Below are 25,297 nucleotides of genomic sequence, written 5' to 3' on the forward strand. Positions count from 1 at the left end.
AGCAAAAATAAGAGAATTCCATTTAGGAGGTTCTTTAAATTATTTTAAGGAGGAGAATTAAGATTTCTAGAGGGGTTCCCATCTCCTGACTTTGTAAAGCTGACAGGAGCTCGTCCATTTAGGGGAGTCTACAGGGCACACCAGTATGTCTTTCATATAATGGTTTCAGCTAAATAAGACTTAACTCATTTAAGAGCTAAGTGTTTTTAAAGAGAAAGGTGTTTTTATGAATAAGTTCTAAATATTACTGCAGGTATTCCAAAAATAAACTCTCTCCATGGAGAGAAATTTAATGAAGAATGCTGTTTTTTATGAGAAAAGGTATTTTCCTCAGCCTCTGAAAACTAAACAACATCAGTAACAATTCATGAAAGGACTGAATCTAAAGATTCAGAAATGAGAACAGCAAAGAGGAAAGGGGGATTTACATGTCACTTGGAAAAGACTTTTTAAGCATTTAAAGTTATTAAGCAATTTACAAAGAAAATAAGGACACAGACAGCTATTCCTTTTAGTTGCATAAATAATTAAGATTTTTTATCACAGCACTTAAAAAACTCAGATGAACAATTTGGTCCCTTGGAAAGATCTACTGTAATGCATGCAAGATTCTCGCTATCTACTTCACCTTTGGGGTCAGGCCTACCTTACATGTAGAAGCTGAAAAAAGACTGAAATAAAAAGCATGCTGTTAGACTGATACCTTAAAAAAAAAGGCGGGGTGGGGATGGGGATTAAAGATAAATATTTTGAGATACCTTCAATGGCAATGCGTTTTTTGGGCCAATCCTTTGATTCACGAGATATCGATTCTTTGACACGGATACTTATCACTAAATCAGCCAAATTAAATTCTAAAGCATAGAATCGAAGCAATTCTACCCAGAGTTGCCCAACTGGTACTGAAGGCTGCTGTTTTGAATCAAATATTAATGATACCTATTAACAGCAAAGAGAAAATATACAGGTTATTTCAGATGTCAGTACAATCTGAAAAATCAGCGATCTTCAAGCATCAAATTAAATATATCCGGAAAACCTTAGCAAAGATATCAATCAGCAATCTATCTTGATAAGTCACATTCTAGGTTCTATTTTGATTGTGAGAAAACAGCATTCCTTCACTGAATTCTGGGATTAAAGTTATGTTAACACCTAGTCAGTACCATAGGAATAGACAGGCAGCACATAACCAGGCAGCACTTCTAATTTTGAAGTCTTAAGGGCAGGTGGCGAGAACTGGGCTTCACTGCTACTCCTCTCAGCACTGAGTTCTCCCTGTTCCTGCCGCTGGAGGGCGCCTTTATGCCGTTAAGACACAGAAATGGACTGCAGTTGTTCGCAGAGAGTGGAAGGAAAAATGCTCCTCTCACTTGCTTTCAGAAGTTACGTTAAGTTCATTGGTTCTTCCAGCAGCAACTGATTTTAAAGTCGAATAAATAACCCTTGATTTCAATACAAGTTTTCCACTCACAGACTCATGATAAGATGTGACATACTGTGATACAATAGAGTGGAAAGTTCAAAGGACTTAGAAAAGAAAAAGAGGATCCAAATACTGACTTTGTCACTTCACAGGTTTTGACCGCTTCATGACTTAGCTTCTTCATTCTTGGACTGGCAGTATAACTCAGAAGCGAAGAGAACTGGCTTTTGAATGGGACATGCTAAGCTTTCAAAATCCAGCTCTTCCATTTACTAGCTGTGTCTGATCCTGGTGATGGTATATAAGCTGTCTAAGCCTCGGTTTCCTCATCTGAACAATGAGGATCATAGTACCCACCTCATAGGGCTGTTGGGAGGACTGAGTGAGAGAGAGTCTGTTAAGAGCTTAGCACAGTGCCTGGCACACATGTTCAAAAAATGGTCGCTATCATTATCTGCAGAGTAGGGATGATACCACCTATAACACAGGATAGTTATGAGGATTAAATCAGAAACAAGGGAAAGCATCTGATAGACTGGTTGCTGTCTGTATTTTTTCATTTAGGTATAGTCTTTTTAAATACAAGAAATCTATTTATCATTGAAACCATGTCACAACTGTTAAGATGCTCTTAAGACGTAATTAATTCAACTCCCATATACTACAAGAGAAGGAACTGAAACCCAAAGAGTTTATGTGGCTTGCGTGGCAAAAGAACAATGTCTCCTGATCCCAGGCCAGTGCTCTTTCACCACACTATGCAATGTCAACACTGTCCAGACCTCACTTAATTTTAGAAGTGGCAGCATGATTCATCTCTGCAATTAGCATTCAAATGCAAAGATAAAAGTATTTAAGCGGTCTTTCAGCAGTAGCCTTTCCTTCTAGGGTATACAAATTTGCCTCCAATTGCACTTTAGTATATCAAGCTTCAAAGTAAGTGGTGTCGTCATAGATTTATTCAGTAAATCTCAACACAAAGGTTCTGTGAAATAAGATAAAGTCATCAGGTGGATTTACAAACTAAACCTGATTAAAAATGTAGTTGTTTTGGTCCCACAAACAACAGTTGAGGACATGGAGAAAACCCCAGAAATGGAAAGTTCCATTAGATCTCACCTCTTTATTCATATATTCAACATCTCACTGAAATGACTTCACAATATCATAACATGGAACTTAAGAGACCTCTGATATACCTAGACTAGTGGTACTTACATTGTTGTTTTTTTAAAAAAACATGGGAGAACACTGTGTTTTTCACATAAAGTAAGACTAGTAGCTAGCATTTACTGAGTGCTTACCATATGCTCGGCACTGAGTTAAGCATTCTATAAATCGATGACCCTATGAGAAGGTACCAATATCATCTCCATTTACAGGTGAGGAAACTGGGGCACAGAACGATTAAGCCACCTGCCCAAAGACACATAGCTAGAAGTGGGTGAGCTGGGATACAAATTCAAATATTCTGGCTCCACAGTCTGTGCTCTTAGCCAACACTGGAACCCCAAACAGACAAATGACACAAGTGGTGTGTTCTGGTGGCAGCTCAGGTAGGGTGCCACCACCATTCTCTTCCCTTCAACAAAACCAAGAATATGTGATTCACCAATATCTCCCCATTTTAGGCCAGAGTAAACAAGGACTACAGGAGTGACATGACCTGTTTGTGAAGAGCTGGGATTAGAATCCCAGTCTCAGAGGTATTTTGTGGATATTACTGTCATTTTATCCCAAAGGGATATGGGAAAGCTCATGGAGTCAAGGACTGTTTACCAATTTGGGTCAGAATCCTACTATTAGGTTGCTTAGATCTGTTGTTTGAAATTCTAATGACAGCTTGTTCCTTGTTCATAAATTCTCCTTCTCACTACTAACCTATGAGTAAGGACAAGTATACTACCATAGGCTTATTCACTGTTATTTTAGCAATTTGAGGTTAGTTAACTTTTCTTCTATTTAAACCTCATAATATAACCTAAGACCTAAGCTCTTGGAGGATAGATAGGAACTTATTTTTGAATTCTCAGCCTCTTTCACAGCACCTTACACAGAGAAGAAACCACGTAACTGTGGATTCAATGATTTGCAATTTTACCTTTTATTCCTTGTCTATTCCAAGAACTGAAGAGACTAGAAATTAAACAGTTATGAAATAGTTAAAGATAACTGAGGAAAGAAGAGAGGAAGACTAACTCATAAACTCCACAATTAACTGCTGATTTAAAAACAAACGGTAAGACCAGACATGAGAGAGAACAGACCTGTCCCCTTTTAACGGCCATCTCCTTTGGCGCCTCCTCTTTTGCTGAGTCCACATCCCCTGCAACATTATCAGTGTATTCCCAGACCACAGAGTCTTTCTCAATTTCTTTAAGGTTGAAATTTCCTAATTTGTTTAGTGAGAATCCTTCAATCTAGGAAAAATTAAACACACATTATAAGGCAGAAATGGTTTTAAAACAATCAGAGCATATTAATCCTGGAAGAAATGAAAAGTGACACAGTTCACTCAAAATATGAAAGGCATCTTTTATCGAAAGATTACCTTTGAGACATCTGTAAATTTAAAGAGAGAAAAAATCAAGGTTTTGATTTGCAAAAGAAATGGTGATTTTTGGAAATAGTGAAGTGAAAGTTGCTCAGTCATGTCCAGCTCTTTGAGACCCCATGGAAAATACAGTCCATGGAATTCTCCAGGCCAGAACACCCGAGTGGGTAGCATTTCCCTTCTCCAGGGGATCTTCCCAACCCAGGTCTCAGGCATTGCAGGATTCTTTACCAGCTGAGCCACAATGGAAGCCCTTTCGGAAATATTTTTTCGTAAATAGTCTAACAGACCACGTCCTAGGCCTAAAGCCACAGTTCTGGTATAAAACCACCTAGGCCCAAACCTCACTCTCTCAGGCACTAGCTGTGAGACCTTCAGTAAGGTCCTTGTTTTCTTTTATGTCTCAGGTTCTTGTAAAAAGGGGTAACACTAGCATCTCCTTAATGGGATAGTTAATGGAAAAAAATAATGGACATAAAGCATTCAGACAGGGCATGGCATATAGTAATTGCTATATAAACATAAAGTTTTTCTTTGGACATGGTTAAGATGCTGAAGAAAAGCATAGGCTCAAAAGGTCTAAGAAATGTGGAACAAATGTGAACAGATTTCTTTACTGTAGGTATAGTGGGATTTTTCACAGCCTTTAAACATGCTAACGTACGTAACAAATTATGGATTAGGGTATGACTGTGGTAGCCTGATTCTCCAATGTATTTTCACATTAAATGGACAACTTCTGTGGTTTACCTGACAGAATAATCCTAAACCATAAGCTCCCCTGCTCATAAAAATTTCCTTCTAACTCAGGATGAAATGTGGTCGTTTCTAGGGCCTAGGTGGTGCTTTCCAGGTGGCTCAGTAGTTAAAAAAGAGTTCATTTGAAATGCAGATGTGGGTTCAATCCCTGGGCTAGGAAGGTCCCTGGGGGGAGGAAATGGCAACCCACTCCAGCATTCTTGCCTAGGAAATCCCAGACAGTGGAGCCTATAACCCTTAGTAATTGTTCTGCAACTCTTCGATATTCTGTTCTATTTCTTATTCATTCTTTTCTTCGTCCTTGCTTTTCAGTTTAAGAAGTTTCTACTGAGTAAAGCTTACTGATTTTTTTTTCCTCTAGAGCCCTAAGCATATTAAGTCATATTGTTAAAACTCCTGGTGAAATAATTCCAGTGCTTGCTCTGTTTCTTCAAACTATGACTTTGCCTTTTAGTATGCCTTATAATTTTTTTGTTGAAAGCTGGGTAAAACCCTGTGGTGTGAGGTTTTTTCCCTTTATCTGACTGGAGTCAGGCAATTTACTGTTGTAGCTGTAGATGTCAAGGGGCTATAACTTCTGTTGGTATCCTTGTTTTTGTCTCCTCTACTGTTTTTGGGTTTCCCAAGAGACTTCTTAAATGAAATCTTTCTACTATAATCTCATTATTACACAGGAGGCCGAATAATGCTGCAGTAAGCTGTGAAGAGAGGCGAGATATCCTATAGTTCTATGAGGTCTCAGTCTTTTAGTGAGACTGGATCCTGGGTTGCAACCGTCACTTCGTGTTTCTCAGTCCTGCCAATCAGAGGTGAGACAGGGAACAACAGAATGCTGGAGTCGGCTATTTTTCCTTGCCCCAGGTCAGTCAGGCCTTGATAAATCTCAAGGTGGCTCAGTTCAGTTTAGTTGCTTAGTCATGTCCGACTCTTTGTGACCCCATGGACTGCAACACACCAGGCTTCCCTATCCATCACCAACTCCCAGAGCTTGCTCAAACTCATGTCCATTGAGTCGGTAATGCCATCCAACCATCTCAGTCTGTCATCCCCTTCTCCTCCGGCCTTCAATCTTTCCAGCATCAAGGTGTTTTCTAATGAGTCAGTTTTTCACAACAGGTGGCCAAAGTATTGGAGTTTCAGCTTCAGCATCGTCCTTCCAACGAATATTCAGGACTGATTTCCTTTAGGATCTCCTAGCAGTCAAGGAACTCTCAAGAGTCTTCTCCAACACCACAGTTCAAAAGCATTAATTCGGCGGTGCTCAGCTTTCTTTATAGTCCAACTCTCACATCCATACATGACCACTGGAAAAACCATAGCTTTGACTAGATGGACCTTTGTCGGCAGAGTAATGTCTCTGCTTTTTAATATGTTATCTAGGTTGGTCACAGCTTTTCTTCCAAGGACCAAGCGTCTTTTAATTTCATGGCTGCAGTCACCATCTGCAGTGATTTTCGAGCCCCCCAAAATAAAGTCTCTTACTGCTTCCACTGTTTCCCCATCTATTTGCCATGAAGTGATGGGACCAGATGCCATGATCTTCGTTTTCTGAATGTTGAGCTTTAAGCCAACTTTTTCACTCTCCTCTTTCACTTTCTCATCAGGAGGCTCTTTAGTTCTTTGCTTTTGCCGTAAGGGTGGTGTCATCTGCATATCTGAGGTTATTGATATTTCTCCCAGCAATCTTGATTCCAGTTTGTGCTTCATCCAGCCTGGCATTTCACATGATATACTCTGCATATAAGTTAAATAAGCAGGGTGACAATACACATCCTTGATGTACTCCTTTCCCAATTCAGAACCAGTCCATTGGTCCATATCTGGTTCTAACTATTGTTTCTTGACCTGCAACAGATTTCTCAGGAGGCAGGTAAGGTCGTCTGGTTTTCCCAATCTCTTTAAGAATTTTCCAGTTTCTTGTGATCCACACAAAGGCTCTGGCATAGTCAATAAAGCAGTAGATGTTTTTCTGGAACTCTCTTGCTGTTTTGATGATCCAATAGACGCTGGCTATCTGATCTCTGGTTTCTCTGCCTTTTCTAAATCCAGCTTGAACATCTGGAAGTTCACAGTTCACATACTGTTGAAGCCTGGCTTGGAGAATTTTGAGCATTACTTTGTTAGTGTGTGAGATGAGTGCAATTGTGGGGTTGTTTGAACATTCTCTGGCATTGCCTTTCTTTGGGACTGGTATGAAAACTGACCTTTTCCAGTCCTGTGGCCACTGCCGAGTTTTCCAAATTGGTTGGCATATTGAGTTCAGCACTTTAACAAGGAGGTTCAGTTCAGTTCAGTCGCTCAGTCGTGTCCAACTCTCTGTGACCCCATGAACGGCAGCACGCCAGGTCTCTCTGTCCATCACCAACTCCCCAAGTTAACTCAAAATCATGTCTACTGAGTCGGTGATGCCATCCAACCATCTCATCCTCTGTCATCCCCTTCTCCTCCTGCCCTCAATCTTTCCCAGCATCAGGGTCTTTTCAAATGAGTCAGCTCTTCGCATCAGGTGGCCAGAGTATTGGAGTTTCAGCTTCAACATCAGTCCTTCCAATGAACACTCATGACTTATCTCCTTTAGGATGGACTGGCTGGATCTCCTTGCAGTCCAAGGGGCTCTCAAGAGTCTTCTCCAACACCACAGTTCAAAAGCATCAATTCTTCTGCACTCAGCTTTCTTTATAGTCCAACTTGGTTCTGGTAAAATTGTTGCCTTTGAGGGCAGGCTTTTACCTAAGACAGCAGAATGTTCTAGGCAATGTCAAATTGACAACCTTTTTCCTGGATAGAGGATTTTTCTTGGATCTTTACCCTGAGAACCTGGTGGGCATTTCTGGAGATAAAACTCATGAAATGAGCACCCTATGAATGGGCCCTCTGCTGTTTTTCCACTTTCACGCTTAGCCAAACTGAACTTCCAGAATCAGTTTTCTTAGCCTGGTAATGGTTCCAGAGGCAGTATTCTGTTCCTGGGTTTCTGCTCTGACAAGTTATATACCTGCCTGTCTCTCCAACTTGGGGAACAGTGGTTTTTCCCATGACCCCACTTCTCTGAAGGATCTAGTAAGAGTTGTTGATTTTCAGCATGCTCAGCTTTTTTCTTTTTGTGAGGATGGAGCGATGACTTCCAAGATCCTTATATGGCGCCCTGGATTGATCAACAATCAGTCAGAGATGTGCTGAGTGGCCAGAAAGAATTAAGGGTTCCACTTCTCTGTATTTTCCCTCTTTGTTCTTTTTCCCCTTATTATTTGGTGGCCCTAGGTCCTCTGCCCAGAAAGAGGAGTGGCTTTTCTACTAGTGAAGCCTTTATGGTAAAGCCACTGAAAAATAGGAACTCACTCTGGGTTGGTCATTTGCTTAATTTTGGGCTTCTCTCTAAAGTCTGTCTGAGTTTTTCAGTCTCCAGAGCCTTCAGGTTGTTATTTTCTGTGTTTTGTTGAGAATTTACAGCTGTTATTTCCAGAAGGATCACTTGTTTAGGAGTTCAAACCTCCACCCAATAAGAGGAACTTGACTTTCTACTGAAGGGGAAAAGGACTACATCTGTTCTCCTATCTTGTTCTAGGAGTTCCACATTCATGATCTCATTTCAAAATTTCTCAGGTGAGTCTTTCCCCAAGGCTCAGAGATTAAACAACTTGCTCAAGGTTATAAGGATTTTAGTGGCAAATCCTGGGTGACTTTCAGGGCTGGCAAGCTTTTAACACTTGACACTACTCTTCTTTCTACTGTATTATCTGGCATTCTTAAAGTGAAAATAATTGTTTCCTAAGAGTTAAGTTTATATAATCTAAAATAAGAATGATTCAAAAAAATATTTACTTGGAGACTAGTAAAATATTGTTGTAGGGGATAAAAGAGGCTAAGAAGACAGGGTTAAGCTAGTCATCATTCACAACTCACATATCAGAATCAAATGATAATAAAATGGAAATTTTAATTGGGAGTAAAAGGTCAGAGAGATAGTCTCCAACATGAAAGAGATCTGAGTAGGTTGGGAGAGAATGGCCAAAAGATTTTTGAAAACACAGATCAGAGCACAGAAATATGATACTCTAAACTTCTTGACAAAGAATCTAATCTTATTCACCCATGTATTACCTTCAGGGCTTAGTACAATGACTAACATACAGAGTGATTTAAAGATTTTGAAGAAGTTAACAGTTTGGATACTTTCATACACATAATATTGAGGTTTTCAATAGATTTTCTACATGAACAGTGATATATATCTGGCATGAACAAGGCACTGAATTTCTTTTCTGTATTTTTGCTGTGTATTTTTGATTAATACTCTAGCAGAAACCAGCACACTGATACCTAACTAGTTTAAAAAGGTGAAGACTAAGATCACTTTGGGTCAGGCAGTAGTCTGACTTATTTGATATATACAGTTTTTGACCAATCCAGTGTTTGACCACTATATACTTTTGTCATTAAATTTGCAAAAACAAATGGCATAATCAAAACCAAATTCTGTCATCTTAGAGAACTTCTAGTATCACTGCCAAGGAAATAATACACTTGGCTATAGACAAAGGTATTCATGTTTCTCTTAAGCAAATCCTGAGGAGATTCCCATCACCAGAAGAGAAGTGCTTTTTTCCCCCTGCATCTTCACATCAGTGACAGATGCCCACTTCAGGGAAGATGAAGACACAAGAAAAGGCAGATTTCACTAAGACAGCAGTGATATGGTAACACAGCCAACCTCTTTCTCAGGCATTTTTTTGGCCCAGGAGTCCAACTGGTTTGGTTGTATCTTAAACTCCTATCTCTCTTGGATCAAAGTGAAAAGAAAACTTCAAAGACTTTTTCAAAGACTTTCGTATCAGACTTAGGTCTGATGAAAAGGGTTATTTGTCAACTAAGGGTTGACTTTGTTCTCTCACCCTTTTTCCCACCAGAACAGACTAGCAAGGATGCCCTGAATTTTTTCATTTCAGTACCGCAAGCACAAGGAGAACTCTCTTTAGGCAACTGGATTGCAGCACAGCAGACTGCAATTCCTAGAGCCAGGACAGTGTTTCTGCTTCAGCCTTTGTTCTCAGGGCCTGCCTGATAAAGGTCCTTGCTTAATTCTCAACACATTTAGTATAAAGAAAAAAATTCCCTAAAATCTTATTTTATATACATATAAGAACTACGGCTCTGGAACATCTCCTCGTTAAATGATGAGAATCCTGCATATGGTAAGAAGACAAGTAGTTAAAATGCTGGATATATCTTTTACGAAGTGAAGCTTTTTATAAAATAAGGATATACGTAAGACTTTTATCAAGGAATTTCACCTAGGGATTAAAAGTGAGGCATTTCAAGAGAATGAAAATAACCTCGTTTTGACTTTGAGATGGCTCCTTCTTAAATCTTACTATTTGAATAAATCAGCTCAACTTTAATTTATCCAGAAAGAAAGAGTGGTCACCTTACTGAAGTCTTATTCATCTTGAAAATTACAGCAAAATATTATTTAAGAGGTGACTTCTAAGTTCTGCATCTGTGGTATGAGTAGCAATCTCAGCACTTACATTTTCTTTTGTTTCACAGGGAACAGGGTAGAAAGAGAACAAAAAGACCAGTAAAAGAAAGTGATAGTGAACTGAATGCTTTCTACAGTCTGTCTGGAGGTGATATATAAATTCAAGGATCAAATTATAAAACTGTACCCAAAGAATTGTGTAGCAAATGATAATGTAGGTTCACATTCTCTTGTCTGTAAACCTCAAGATCATGTGCTCCATAAATTATAAGTTTCTTCAGTTTAGAAAAGTAACAGTCTCCCTAGCAGAGTATATGGCAGCATCTTGTAGCCAAATACATTAATATTTCAGCAGTGAGAGGCATGAATTTTCACAATAATAGGATAAATAAATTCATGTCAGTTCTGGTTAGGTTTTTAGACTTTGAAATTATGCTCAAGGGATTGTGGCTCCATAATAAAATCAATATTGGATACATAAGCAAAAAATGTTTTATACCCATGATCCTAGATAAACAGGCAGAAGGGGTTCTTTCCTCTGTTGAAGAAAGAAAATGGCCATCAGAGCAAACACATAAGGTGGTAAACCTCCTTCTTCAGGACGATCTATACTGCAAAGCTACAAATGAGAGAAAAGAGGATAAGCATTCTTTTGTACCAACTTGTCATTTATGCAATTTGGTCTAAAATCTGTTAATTCATTTCCATTTATCATGTGATTTACTCTTCAAAATGAAATTCCACAATGACAAAATACCCAACTTCCTTATACTTGTGTTGTAAACACATACTGTGGTTTTCAGTGAGTTTCCACTTCAAATTTTTCATTTGTTAACTAAACTCACTTGTGAAAGGCTCTAAAAATCTATTTTTTGATATCCATGGTAAATCCATTCACTTGGTTCAAAAACTTGTTAATGAAGTCAAAATAATGATTCAATCCCAAACATAAACCAATTGGCTTTGCTCAGTTTAATGGCCCCCCTCATGCTTAGCTGCTACCTCGAAAATGCATGCTTTGGTCAGAAACGTAATTAGAGGAAAGAAAGCAGGCAAACCAATTAGCACTAGGAGAAAATAACAACTTAGTGATAAAGTAGGAGGCTGCTTTCAAAGCACACCATATTGTGATTACCAATTTACTCAATTAAGAGTGGGGCATCCTCTGTCTCTGTTGCATCTTCGACTCAAGCAACAGGAATTATGTGTTGTCACTGCCATGTCCTAATCCATAAAGCTTTTGGCTTTTTTCTATACAGAATCTCAAGTTTATAATCGTGATGGGACCTTACATCTTGGAGAAATGTGATGCTCTCGTGTTCATCTGAGCATTTTATTAGGATACCATGTTTAAAATACTGTAGAAATGTAAAGCAAGATCAGATAGCGGCTTTCATTTTTTGGGAATCTTTGGGTATATTCTTGGGGCTTCCCAGGTGGCTCAGTGGTAAAGAATCCACCTGCCAATACAGGAGATGCAGGTTCGATCCCTGGGTTGGGAAGATACTTTGGAGCGGAAAACAGCAACCCACTCCAGTATTCTTGTCAAAATTCCATGGACTGAGGAGCCTGGAGGATTGCAGTCCATGGGGTTGCAAAGAGTCAACATGACTGAGCAAGGGTTTATCATTGGATGGTATAAGAGGCTTTATCTTAACTCTCCTGTATCTGAGACTCACTTCAGGAAACTAGATAAAATGTAAACGTGTAGGCTATACCTCAGATTTGACCTACAAATCTAATTTTTAATAAGTATCATAAATCATTGATCTTTTGAACAATATGCTATAGTCAAACAGAAACAGTATGTTTTTCTTTCTATATACATTAAAATTTCTAATACTCAAGATGCCAACTCTCTTGATGTCTATAAATATGCATCCAAACATTTAAGATTAAATGAACCATGTAAAAATCAAAGTGTACTGCTTAAGCATACGTAGAATGTATTCATTCATTTAAAGAACTCAAACCTACCTTTGCCCAGTACCTAAATGCAATTACCAGAGGAACCAGCTTTGATTCTAGTTTTCCAAGGGCAGTTAAATGATTTGTTGTCAGACAAGCATTTTCATTTCCTGCGCTCACTTTACAAAGAAGACCACTGGTGGGGGGTAGAGGGTGACAATGAGAAGGAAAAAGAGAAAGATAAAGTGTTATACAGGTATCAGGTTTCTTTTACACTACCATCAACTAATTTACACTGATAATAAATACCTTAAAAATGAAAATAAAAAACTCATTAAACCTTTATGGGTCATTTAAATAACTGGCTTAAAAAAGATAGGGCAGCTATTTTCTGGGTAAACTTTATTTTTTAAGAACCAAAACTGTCACATTTTCTTATATTAAAACAGTTTTTAGGGGGAAATGCAAAGAAGTATAAAATGTTTCAAATGGGAGTATAAATTCATCTTAGTAGGAGCAAAAGTGTTTTCTCTAGCTGGAGGAATCTGCTTGATGGTGACTCATTACAGCCTACAAACCACCCATCTACAGTGGGAATGGGAGTGTTTCCAGATGGAGAGAGAGAGCTGGGTGAAGTCATACCAACTGTTTTCAGTACTGTTTAAAATGCTGCTAAAAAGAATGGCAAATAAAGGTGATCAGAGCAAGTAACTATTTGATAGTTTTTTTTACTGAAATGGATCAAAATGCTTCCTTTCTATATTTTTTCCTTTTAAGTACTTTTCTTCTTTTTAAAATAAAATACCTTTTCCTCTTGGGTTAAACACCAACAGTAGAGAGAGAAAGCTAATAGCAAGCTTATGAAATTAACCACATAGGAGCTTGTAATTCTAGAAACTGGACACTAAGATGCAGTAAAGTACAAGTGCTTTTGGCAAGCTGATACTTAATAAACAGCTAAAAAAAACAGAGACCTTTGCTTTTCTCTGCACACCACCACTGGCACCCGAGCATGGAAATCTGCATCAACATCAATAAAAGAGTCTGAAAAAGAAAAGAATATTACACAGATTAGTTAATTAAGCCTTTGTTTAAAAGCACAATTAGATAAAGTACAAGTACCAGCTGCATATCATCTGTTGGGTCTTTTGAAAGACCATTATGCAATAAAGCTCTTAAGAGATGATTATGAAATAAAAATGACTTGAAAAGGAAAAAGTATTATATTCAACAATCAAGTAATCACATTAATTTAAAACTCTTATTTTACAAAATTAATGTCTGATTAGAAATGGCTACATTATTGAACTAGAACATTTAAATGTTAGGTCACTAACATAATTATAAATACGGACAGGACAATAAAAAACAAAACTGCTGCAAAAGCTACTAAAACATGTGGGATCAAAATACATACTGACTGAAGTAAGAAGGAAAGTTTAAACATTTCATTCAGTCAAAACAAAAAGGATGGGAAAGACTAATCCAGGGATGAGACAATTTAACCAGGCCTATGGAAAGCACACAAGCTGTCAAGTCCCAGTTGGACATTACTTTGGACATATGATAACATACCCGGGAATAATTATTTGTTGATTCATTAATCTGAGTTGAGTCACACTATTTATTATTCATAAAGTATTAATTTGAGCCATGGAATACAGATGAACATCCTTTGGTTTTAACTTCAAGAGTAAATTTTACATATTTTGACTCTTATCAGTCTTAGGCTAGGGCCTGTATAATCTTTACAAGTTGTGACATTATCACCAAGCAAAAAGCTTTACTTCCAAGACAGTTATTCTGCATAGCAGAACAACTAACAAGACTCCAATTAACCTGCTAATAATTCATGGGCATTTGCTTTAGTTTTTTGCTTGGCTATTACTCATATAAGTAAATCAAAAAACATGACTTCCTATTTTCAAAGCTTGAAAAATAAGATATATTTAAAATTATAGACAAAAGAAAAATTTAACAACCAAATGTGGAAAGAATTTGGCCTTACCATTGTTCTTTAAACATTCTTGGACAAGTAAGAGAACATCTGGCTGAGACATCTAGGAAATAAATCAATGAATACATCAAATAATTCGTAAGTACTTTGGCTTCACTGAGATAACACACAGTCATCTGAAGTTACCCAAATGCCTCTCCAAACTAGAAAGCACCTTACTACCTGAGTAAAGGAACTAATCATTGTGCTATGTGCACACAGTCAGACACGGAGAGATGAGCACTGAAAGATGATGACTGTGGGCAAAAAGAGACTGACTACTCAGTTAACTCCTGATTCACTAATTCATGAGTTAATTAGCCTCTCAGCAAATCTCCAAGTTGTGGGTGCTGCTGCTGCTGCGTCGCTTCAGTCGTGTCCCACTCTGTGAGACCCTAGAGACGGCAGCCCACCAGGCTTCCCTGTCCCTGGGATTCTCCAGGCAAGAGTACTGGAGTGGGTTGCCATTTTCTTCTCCAATACATGAAAGTGAAAAGTGAAAGTGAAGTTGCTCAGTCGTGTCTGACTCTTACTCTTCGCAACCCCATGGACTGCAGCCTACCAGGCTCCTCCATCCATGGGATTCTCCAGGCAAGGGTACTGGAGTGGGCTGCCAATGCCTTCTCCGAAGCTGTGGCTAGAAGCTGTCAAACTGTTAATATTATACTATTATTCTGTGAGACTACTTCAACAGATTGCTTACTGGTGTTCACTTCTGTCTTGCCTTTCTCTAATCCTTGCTACACTGGGAACCAAAACCACTTAAAACCACTTAGATCCAGTCCTGACCATTCTTAAAACTCTGTCTGGCTACTTAATGCCCTTAGGTCAAAATGAAATTCCAGCTTCCTGTATTTTGGGATCCAGGCTACATCTCTATCCTAATCTTATGCTCCTCTTTCTCTAGGTCCCTTCACAGCCCTAACAATTTTCCCTTTAGCTCCTTGAACAGGCCATGCTCAATGCCTGCATATGATGTGCTCTAAAGCCAAAACACTCCTTCACTCTCTCCATTTCTTTTCATCTTTTAGAGTTCAGCTTAAATGTTATCCATTCAAAGGGGCATCAGGACTGCTTGTTTTCTGTCACAGAACCTTGTTTGTCTGAATTGCTCTTATTATAATTAATTATCTATTCATAATTACTTATCTCCTTCACTAGGTATGAATTTCATGAAGAAGCAATCATATTTTTTTTGGCCTCTAGAACCTAGTATAGTCTTGGCATATCACACAGACCTGAGGAATGAACCAATGACATGAAATCAAAATAACTGCCATGCTGCTAAAATATTAATTAGAATTTAAGGTTAAAAGAAAAGTAAAATCTTGGTCAACTGACCAGGTAGCTATAGCAATTGGGGATGGCAAGGAATGAGACAGTGTGAAATACAAAATTTGGGGGAGGAGGTCAGAAATCTTTATTTCTATTTTTAAGCAGTAACCCAAGTAAATGGGCATAAACCATTTGCAAACTGGCCTGCAGGAACCACCAGTAAGTAAATGAATAACCTATTAAAGTGCCTTCCAGTTTTAAAGTTCTGACTCATCAACATCTTTCTGAACCATGTTTAAACCAGAAATCTAGGCTAGGTGCAGTTCTTCAAAAGTGTAATTATTTTTACAAGGTGGGTGGATGTAAGAGGAAACTCAGGAACAAATCAAGCTTGCAGGTCTTAAATGTTTATATGTATGTATGGAGGTGTGTGTGTATATATGTGTGTGTGTGTGTGTGTGTCTGTGTGTGTGTATATATACCACACCCGTTTGAAATCTGAAATCCTTCTCTGCCACTGCAAAGTTTAATTGTCAAGATAATGTAATCTTTTCAAGTTAATAGAGCTAAGTAACACCATTAGATTCACATGGTTAAAAAAAACCAGTGTTTGAAGAAAGCATGAAAGATATGTAGAAAAGAAGAAATACTTTTTAAAAGTGAAGGTATGCAGAAGAACATTAAAAAAGATTTTTCAGGAGAAAATTATACTTTTAAAAACAAAGTAGTTTTAGAAAAAAAAAATTACACTTAAACTGTCCTCAAACATCTAAAATATATCCACATATACCTCACATTTAGAGGAAAATAATAGAACTTCCATACCACTCTGTGAAAATTCTAACATTTATTTTGTACTTACAATGGCTGGAAATTGAATGTCAATGTTTATATCCGAATTTTTGAAACCCAATCTGCTACAGGATGACCCATATAATCTCAGAGAACAATCTAAAAAAAAATTTTTTTTAAATAAATAGAAGTCATTTATAAAGTAAAATTTCTCAAAAGTTAATGCAAGACACTGCTATTTCAGAAATGGAACCATCAATTAAAACTACACACAAAAGATAAACAGTATTCAAGTCTGGCACAATGAAAGGACACGAATGCGTGACTCTTTGCTCTTGCTTTCACTTTTATTTTACTTAAAAGGGAAGACTGCATTGAATGCAGTTTACTTTAATAGCCACTCTTTTCATACCAGTTGTAAAATACATTAATACTTCCTTTATTCACATTTTGCAGAGAAAATACTAACTAAAATGATTTTTAAAATATGGAAGTCGAAAAGAGATGTCTAACTTTGTTATATGTTTATAAACCTCGGAGTACACTGAAGAGTTAATGCAGATACTTCATTCACCTTTTTGAAAGCAAACACAGGTGTAATTTAGTGTAAAGATCATGGTTCAGTAAAACAATAATCATAAAAATCAGCATTATATTATTTTCAATATAAATACTCCTTATATTATGAACAAAAAGTTTAACATAATACAATCTTTTCAGGAAAACTTTAGAAAGTGATTTATCACTGATATAACTTAAAATGTTAGGCAGCAAGTGAGTCACTCTTTAGAGGAAAATGTGTGTATGGGTACCATGTATATTTATTTTATGGCATTTTCCCCCCAATGTGTTACTACTGTTGGGCCAAAAAAATGGAACTTTGTATCTCTTTTCTTTCCCAGGTTAAGTCAAGTAATTTATTTGGGTTTTAACAATTTTTCCAAGACAAAGTACACTCAATTTTACAATGGAAATCTATGACAAAAATCAAAATTACAAATGACATCTCAGGAGCTTGTCTACAACATCAAAGATGAGATACCTTCTATAAGGAAATGAATAGATTCTTGTTCTTTATTTTTTCTGAACACAAATATATGAATATGAATCATACTATGTGAATATTTCAGTAAAATGAATAGTTTGATGGGTAGTACAATGATAAATTCAAATAGTGATTTCAACCCTGGCTGTGGATTAGAATCACTTGTGGAGCTTTCTATAAAAAAATAGTCTTTCATGGCTCCACAGACATAACTTGGAAACATCAATTCAACAGTGCACAAAATTTACTATACATTAGTTTCAAAGCTCATTTTAGATGGTGCAATTCTTTTAAGCATGGTTAAACAGAACCTTTTCCGGAAAGAGATAACTTGAAAATGACTCCAGGACACTTTAACTCAAAATATTCTGTCAATGTACATAGGTAGAAAGATGTGGTGATCATTTTGTAATGTATAAAAAATATTGTTATCACTATGCTGTATACCTGAAACTGATATACTGTAAGTCAATTATACTTCAACTAAAAAAGGAACTGAACTGAGAGATGGAAAATAGAAAGGTAAACAAAACACAAACACAAGAGTCCCACGGTGCTCTAATAATATGGGACATGTAAACGAACACAATGAAATTCACAATGAAGACAGGTTACTAACAACATATGTAAAAGTCTTTGCTACCCTAGGGTAAGCCAGGAAAAACAAAAACATAAAGATCTGCAGTACAAAAACATAAAAAACAGAAAACTGAGAGCTTTAGAACATGGTAAGTTGATTTCTATTAGGCAAAAATTACTAATGGTAAGAAAAATGAATGGGGTATTTTAGGTAGCTAAAAAGAAAAACAAATCTAGAAAATACCTGGTAACTTGTGTTGGAACACATTTTCCATGATACGTTTAATTTCTAGTCTCTGTTCCAAGTTCTCACTGTGTAAGCCAAACTCCTGTACCACTTTGTCAATGGCAATACCAATTGCATTTATCTGGGAGGGTGTAGGCGGGGGTAACGTGGTGAGCAACTCTTCCTCTTGCTTCTCCTTTTAAGATCAATGTTGAGATTAAAAATGACTCACACCATTTTTACCTTCTACCAGTCACTGAGACAACACTCTGCACAGTACCCTCGAATATTTTTCTCAGCCCTCCTTTTCCCTTTAGCTGTGTTAGTCTTCATCTTATCAAACACACACACACTTCTTTATGCACATAAAATAGAGGGAAGGGAGGAATAAGGAAAAAGTGTAAGGAAAGAACATTAGAAACAGTAATGGCGTATTATTTACTTTGTTATTACTGGCATAAGGACACATATCTAGGTCCTAGCATTGGCTTCATTCGTCCTGATACTGTCCTAAGGAAATTCACAAGACTACCCAGCAAAACATATCTGACCAGTATAAAGTATTCTGGTTAACATAAATTCAGTAATATAAATAACCAAATTATTAGTATCACAGTCTTAAGGAAAGTCATAAAGATGACAAGTAATAACTGACAAACATATATGTTTAGGTTACTTTACACTTACCTTAATGTTCTTCTTGTGCCTCTTCTCTTTGATATGCTTATGAGCAAATGCAATGGATTCAATTAAAACATCACAAAGTTTGCAGGTGTACTTTGCTGTAGGGTAGTTTCTTGGTCGCTACAATTTGAAGAGATTTACAGACATGTATATATTTGTATATAAATACATATTTAGAGAGACATGTAGAGAGAAAGATGTACAGAGACAAAATACAGGTAAACAAAAGCTGGCCAGAAGATGATTTCTTGGACACTTATTAAATTGTTAATAAATTACTGTCACTATCATTATGCTAATAATTGTTTTTTAAAAGAAATTCTAAAAAAAGAAAAAGAAACTTTATTAAATCAAACTGAATATCACTTTTGATCTATATAATTCATGAAAGCACATGTTCCGATTAGTAACATAGTTTAAGCCAAAACAAGGATTTTAACTAACAAATAAAGCTGTTACCCTTTTCAGTCTGTCGATGCAGTCTCTTTTCAGCCGCTCCTCAGCCTGCTGTAAGCCCAGCAGCTCCTTCGTTGAAAGCACAGACTCATCGATCACAGGGCCTTCCAAGTCTCCATCCTGTTCATTTTCGTCATTTCTAGTTCTCCGTGGCTTCCGAGGTCTGGACCTCGGTTTCTTGTTTTCTTAAGTTAGGGGGAAAATATTGGCGATACTGAATAACCCCAAGCCAAAAGCAGAACTTACATATTTATTCATGAAATCACGTGATAGCTGAATGACACCTGAACACAGAGCAAAAGGGAAGGTACACCTCTCCCATGGATAAAAAGCTTAAATGCTCATTAAGCACCTCAACATGTGGATACACTAATCCACAGAAGCCATCTTTTTGGAAAACAAAAGACTTCTACTTCAACCATAAAATCTGATTCTATCATTTCTTCCTAGTATACTGCTGAGTTTACTCAAGCAATAGTAAAAATTATTACTTGAAAACAAGTACATCAGTAATCCTAATGTAATGAATATATCATACTATAATGTATAATGTACATATATTTAATAATTTCTAATATACCTGTAAGGATACTTGGTATTCAAAAGAAAACTGTCCACATTTGCTTTCATTTTTTGTAAGTAAACAAACCCACTGGAGTAAAGATGGACTGTATTATCTCCAAAGAACTGAGAATACAACTTCATTCTTATCTGGAGTGAAAATCCATCACTGAACTGTAAATCGGGCAATCATAGAATTGGGCCCTCCCCCATGTTAACCTCAAGAAATTGAAGCCAAAATTTTATTTACTGAAGATAACTATTAACCATTTTATCTTTACTTTCATTTTAACTTCTTTGATGAGCCTGCACAGAGCACATTTCAAATGAAAAAACAAAAACAAATTAGCAATTAAAATAAAAGCTTTCTGCAAGTACAGACTAACTCATCTGCTTACAAACTCTGCTGTTAGTTCTACAGTCCTTATAAGTAATAAACAAATCTGTTCCTTTTTTAAGACTTAGGACTTTTCAACCTCAGTAAAACTGAAGACGTTTGTGCAATTCATCTACAAAAAAAAATGTTCTAAATAGCTTCGGTAATTTCCATCAAGTTCTGAAAATGAAGTTGCTAGTACCATATAAAAGTAAAATGAAATTCATTTCCTCAATTAAAATTATGATTAAGTGGACTGAATAGTTTTTAAATGGCTTACCAAAAACTATTCTCTGAATATATAAACCAACCGAAATGCTCTGCATGAAGCAGCTGCCATGACAGGTTTTCAGTGGAACTCATTACTTGTAGAGCAGGTACAATGAATCAGTTGACTGAAAAGAAATTATGTCAGGAAAGGGAGGTATAGGACTCTTAATTTTTAAAAAAGCTATCACCAACAGATCTGAAGGAAAAGCAGCATGCAATGTACTCAAACTACCCTGAGAGGAATATAATGAAATTCTGCAAACAGCTTTGATATTATGATAAAGCAGCAATTAAAAAAATAAAGAAGTATTAGGACAAAGTTTTTATTTTAATAGGAATCAAAATGGACCAAACAAAATAGTAAAAGACAAATAGTTAAAATCAGTCTATTGCTTTTTAACACTCCCCCTATTCACAACTAAATAAGCACAATCTTTTAAGGGTAGTACTCCTGGTCTGCATAAAGCTTTGAGATAAGCAATTCTTTTAACTCAGAGGTGTGTCTATTCTAATTTATCATTACAAACTCTGAATAACTGCATCTAACTTTAGTATTCCGGGCAGGAGTTTCTTAGGCAAAACTCTCTTTAAAAGATTTACACTGAAACATGTAACACAATCAGAAAAATTCACTGTTGGTTCACCAAAACAAAAATTGATATGGAACCAAATTACTTTTTCACTTCTCTCGATTACAAAGGCTTCTCGCTATATTTGCTATGTAATTTTTCTAGAAAGAGTAACTTTCCCTCCAAAAGTACAGTTAACTTATTTTACAAAGAGAAGTGGAGGGCTGCAGAAATTTTGCCTGATGATGACAACTGCAGCTACCAATATTGAGTATTTTTTCATGCAACAGATGCAACGTAAGCACTTTAGGTGGCTTCAGATTAATCTCTAAAGTGATCCTATCATGGATGCTAATATTATCCCCAGGATACAGATGCATAAAATGCTGGTCCAAGAAAGTATCTTGTCCAGGCATACATGACTAAAGCAAATAAAGGGATTTGAAACAGAGATTGGAGCATGGATGGAATTCTGAAATTCATCTATCTAACAATACAAGAAAAATCCTTTCTTGTAGGAAAGCTATTCACATCTAAAATATAGAACTCCCTTTTACTTTGTAAAAAAAAATTAAAAATAAAAATAAATTAACCAGAACTGACAAGGTTATACAAAATCCTAAACTGAATTTCATAGTCCTGCATGGTAAAAACAGTCAAATGAAATCTCATTGGAGAGGAAGGCAAAGCTGGGTATTGCTAAAACAAATTTCCATAATTACTTAGAGGAAGACTACCTGGCTCCTCCCAGGCTCTAGGTAGTAATATGTATTCTCTACATACAGTATTCCAAGTTTCTCATATTTTATTTGAATATGGTCCATTATTCCATTTACAAAAGACACATGAATTTGAATGGATGTTTCCAGCTAAGATCATTAATGGCACTGTCCTAACTATATTAAGTTGGCAATCTAGGATATTTGAGGAATGAAGTAGGTAGGAGCAGTAAAGTGAACCGGAAAAGAGAAACTTAGTATCAAAAAACAAAGCAATGCTACGATAATTTTCATTACATCTTTTCATATCATTTAATAAGAACCTTCGTTATTAAGGTATTCAGTTCAGTTCAGTTCAGTCGCTCAGTTGTGTCCGACTCTTTGATTTAAGAAAATTTCAGTTCCTTTAATGGGAGCCTTTTAAGGATACTCTGAGTATCCTTAGGCTATACTTTAAAGTTTATAAAAGTTTATACTTTAAACTGAACTTGTTGCTACAGCAAGTAATATTATGCCAAAGCTTAATATTTTCTTTGCGAAGATTTTTAAAGGAATAAAAACTGAACAGTCCTTAATTTCCAAACTGAAAGCAAACACCTGTAATTTCATATAGAGAAAACATTGGCATTTTGGATTGACTTCAACAAAAAGATAGTAAAAATGCAGGTCCCATTCAATATCACTTAAGGTTTCCTTTTAAGACTAGACAGGAATACAGAAAAACTGATTTTCAGTCTCTTGTAATATCTATCTGGTGGCAAACTTTTGACCTGTAAACCTTTCTTTTTATAATGCTGCTCAAAAGCAACCTTTTCTTAAAGACCAACAATTGGTAACTAAATTAAAATGTCCATATCCCACTTGGACACAGTAATAAAGAACTACTTAAATATACACAAACTTCAAAAGCCCAGAAATTTTGAATACATGTTCATTTCTCTCTGTCAGATTCCAGGTCAGTGAGGCTGAGTTCATGGCCAGAGCAGCACAGTACATGATTTCAGTTCCACTTCCTCATCTACCACTTTGCGTAAACAAGTGGGGACAAATTTAACCTCACCGGAGACACAGCTACCTGCTCTGTAAAACTGTGATTCTACCTTTGATACATCATGACAGCACTGCAATTCCTTCAAGTTCTTTTCAGCTTAAAGATTTACAAGGCTGTTTGATTCTTCTGTTTCTCTGCTACGTGGACAAAATCTATTTGTTTTTTGGAAGAAGGGATAAATAACAACTTTGGGGCAATTATCAAGCACATAGGATCCTTAGAATTGGGTTTTGGTTTTACTGAAACTAAAAGGCAAAGCTTTTAACTGAATTTCCAATTTTTTAACCAATGTTTTTCAACCTGTTTGCCATGTTCACTTTTGAGGAAAAAAGAATCTTGCACTCTCCTCCTCGAGACATTGATACTTCACACAAAAAAATGTGTATCTCTCTGTACCAGGAGATACATGCAGCCTATGCTGTGTTTTTGTATCAAGTAAGTTTTTAAGCTTTACATTCCGTCATTTATATTATGGATACATACATAATTCAAGTACAAAATTACAACACATAATTTAGAAAATACATACATACCACTCAGAAATTATGATATATCCCTAGGGGGATATGATCACCCTCTTCTGTAAAAAGCACCAATGGGAAACATACTTTTACTAAGGTAGAACGAGCCTTGTGGCAAAGTTAACTTTTAAAGGGATCAATATATGCAGTGTGTTGAAGCTTCCCAAATAACATGATTATCCTTAAAATAATCACATTAAATAAGACAAAACTATGAAAAATTGGAACTGCATTGCTGAAAATAATAAAGCTCCTCTGAATGAAAAATAAGACATTGCTGACTTCAGGGTTGTAACTTGACAAGTTGGAAACATTACCAGGGCTTCCCGCTTCCATTTCTGACATGGTGTCCAGGTTTGTCAGCTCTTTATGAAATAGTCGTCTTACAGTTCTGCAGCCTCTTCCATCTTGCCACCTATATCCATCTTCACTTTCCTGAAAAGAGTCTCTTCTTGGTCGGTTTATAACAGGGATTCTAGGTCCAGGTTTGTATTCTCTCCAACTGTCTGAATTACTGGCAAGTTCATCAGATAGCCATCTCTTACTCTGATCTTTGTGGTTGTCATTGATCCAAGTGGGTTGACTGTAAATTGGGTTCTTAAATGCATATGGATTGTTAGAAACAGCATACGGTCCTTTTCTGGGAGTATTCCCATAGTTCCCTGGTGTTACTTTTTTTTTGGGAAGGCCTTTTTCCATTTTACTGCTATGGCCTTTAGCATAATCATCCATTATTAAATAATCTTGTTGGGGGTGACCCCTTCTGAAATCCTCATCATCTGTAATTCCTCGCTCTTTAGGACGCCTCACAAAATAAGGTTTTGTGGCATCTCCCATGGTCTTTGACTTCAGTTTTCTTCCTCTTCACCTGAAAGAAGGTGTTTTGGAGAAACATCAAACTATCAATATAACAAGGCATCATATCAAATTCACAAAATATCACACACTCATTGTACAGATGTATAAAAGCCTGCAAGAAACCCTTTTCCTAATTTCCATCACATTCCAATAATCAGTGCATTACATTAGAAGTGGGAGGCTTAGTTTTATAATATCTTAATAGAAACTAGTACTATTTAATATGAAGATTTAAATGTCTTAAAAACTGTAATATTAAAAAGTCACTCATACCAAGCTGGTTGGCGTTTACCTATATAAGGAAAGCTCTTTTCTTCAGAACCTTTCCCCCCGCCAAAAAAACCAAATACCTCATCCCGAGCCTATACTTCAGAGAACTCCCCAGTCTTTTGAAAAAACAAGCTGGCAATTACTTTTAAGTGTTAATAGAGAGTAACCGAAACTTTGTGGAGGCAGTACATCTCTCGACTTCACTTTTCAGTCCCTTCTCGGTACCCTGGGGCCTCGGCTCCGCTCGTCACTATTCAGACCGACAGGCTCCGATCGCTTGGGCTACGGAGAGCCTGGGCTTCCGACCAAGGCTCCGCTCCGGTCAGAGGGGCTGGCTTTACGACTAAGGGTCAACTCCCGCTAACCACCCCAGTCCTCATTTCCCCACCCCAAACAACTTTGGTTTTGTCATGAAACAGCAATTCTCCTTCCTCGATCCCCCAGTGACCGCCCCACCCCGGATCTGCCTCAGTTTCCATCCTTTGAGTCGGAGACGGAAAAACAGGAGGCGTCTCAGCACTCCTGGCCACGAAGCCACCGCGGGGACCAGGAAGCAGGAAGTGACCTGCCTCCTCGATGGGGTTCCGGGGTCCCCCCAAGCCGGACAGGGGGTTGGGGGCGAGTGCCTCCACCCCGATCCCTTTTCCTCCAGTCCCCGCAGGGTTTGACACAAAGTGAAGGTGCGGACTCAAGCCTGAGAGCTCAATTCTCGCCGGCCTGGGGGATCCCTGGTCCTCGCAACTGAGGCGAGGAGGCCGGCAGAGGATGGAGTCAACGTACCTCTCGGGCCAGGCCCGCCCTCAACTCTGGAGACCGGAGAACCCACCGGAGAGCCACCCCGGACGCGAGTCTGAAAGGGACACAGGGGAAGAGGCGCCCAGGAACACTCACCACCTCCGCCGCGGCCCCCCGCCTCTTCCTGT

At 37.4% G+C, this 25,297-nt stretch overlaps 1 protein-coding gene across 1 annotated transcript in view; it reads right to left on the reverse strand.

The window, feature by feature from the left end:
- Positions 1-24,093, reverse strand: part of TUT7 (terminal uridylyl transferase 7) — a 56,235-nt gene extending 32,142 nt beyond the window's left edge. Inside the window, exons 1-11 of the mRNA XM_052644945.1 lie at positions 23,564-24,093; positions 19,183-19,364; positions 18,727-18,843; positions 18,058-18,235; positions 16,260-16,348; positions 14,135-14,186; positions 13,101-13,170; positions 12,196-12,322; positions 10,718-10,837; positions 3,694-3,846; positions 759-939 (exon numbers count right to left, since the gene is read on the reverse strand). Coding sequence (XP_052500905.1) covers positions 759-939; positions 3,694-3,846; positions 10,718-10,837; positions 12,196-12,322; positions 13,101-13,170; positions 14,135-14,186; positions 16,260-16,348; positions 18,058-18,235; positions 18,727-18,843; positions 19,183-19,364; positions 23,564-24,083 — 1,789 coding nt within the window. The 5' untranslated portion in view covers positions 24,084-24,093. The remainder of the gene's footprint in view (positions 1-758; positions 940-3,693; positions 3,847-10,717; positions 10,838-12,195; positions 12,323-13,100; positions 13,171-14,134; positions 14,187-16,259; positions 16,349-18,057; positions 18,236-18,726; positions 18,844-19,182; positions 19,365-23,563) is intronic.
- Between the last annotated feature and the right edge of the window lie 1,204 nt (positions 24,094-25,297).

This window comes from Budorcas taxicolor, chromosome 8, assembly GCF_023091745.1.
Source record: "Budorcas taxicolor isolate Tak-1 chromosome 8, Takin1.1, whole genome shotgun sequence".
NCBI lineage: Eukaryota > Metazoa > Chordata > Mammalia > Artiodactyla > Bovidae > Budorcas > Budorcas taxicolor.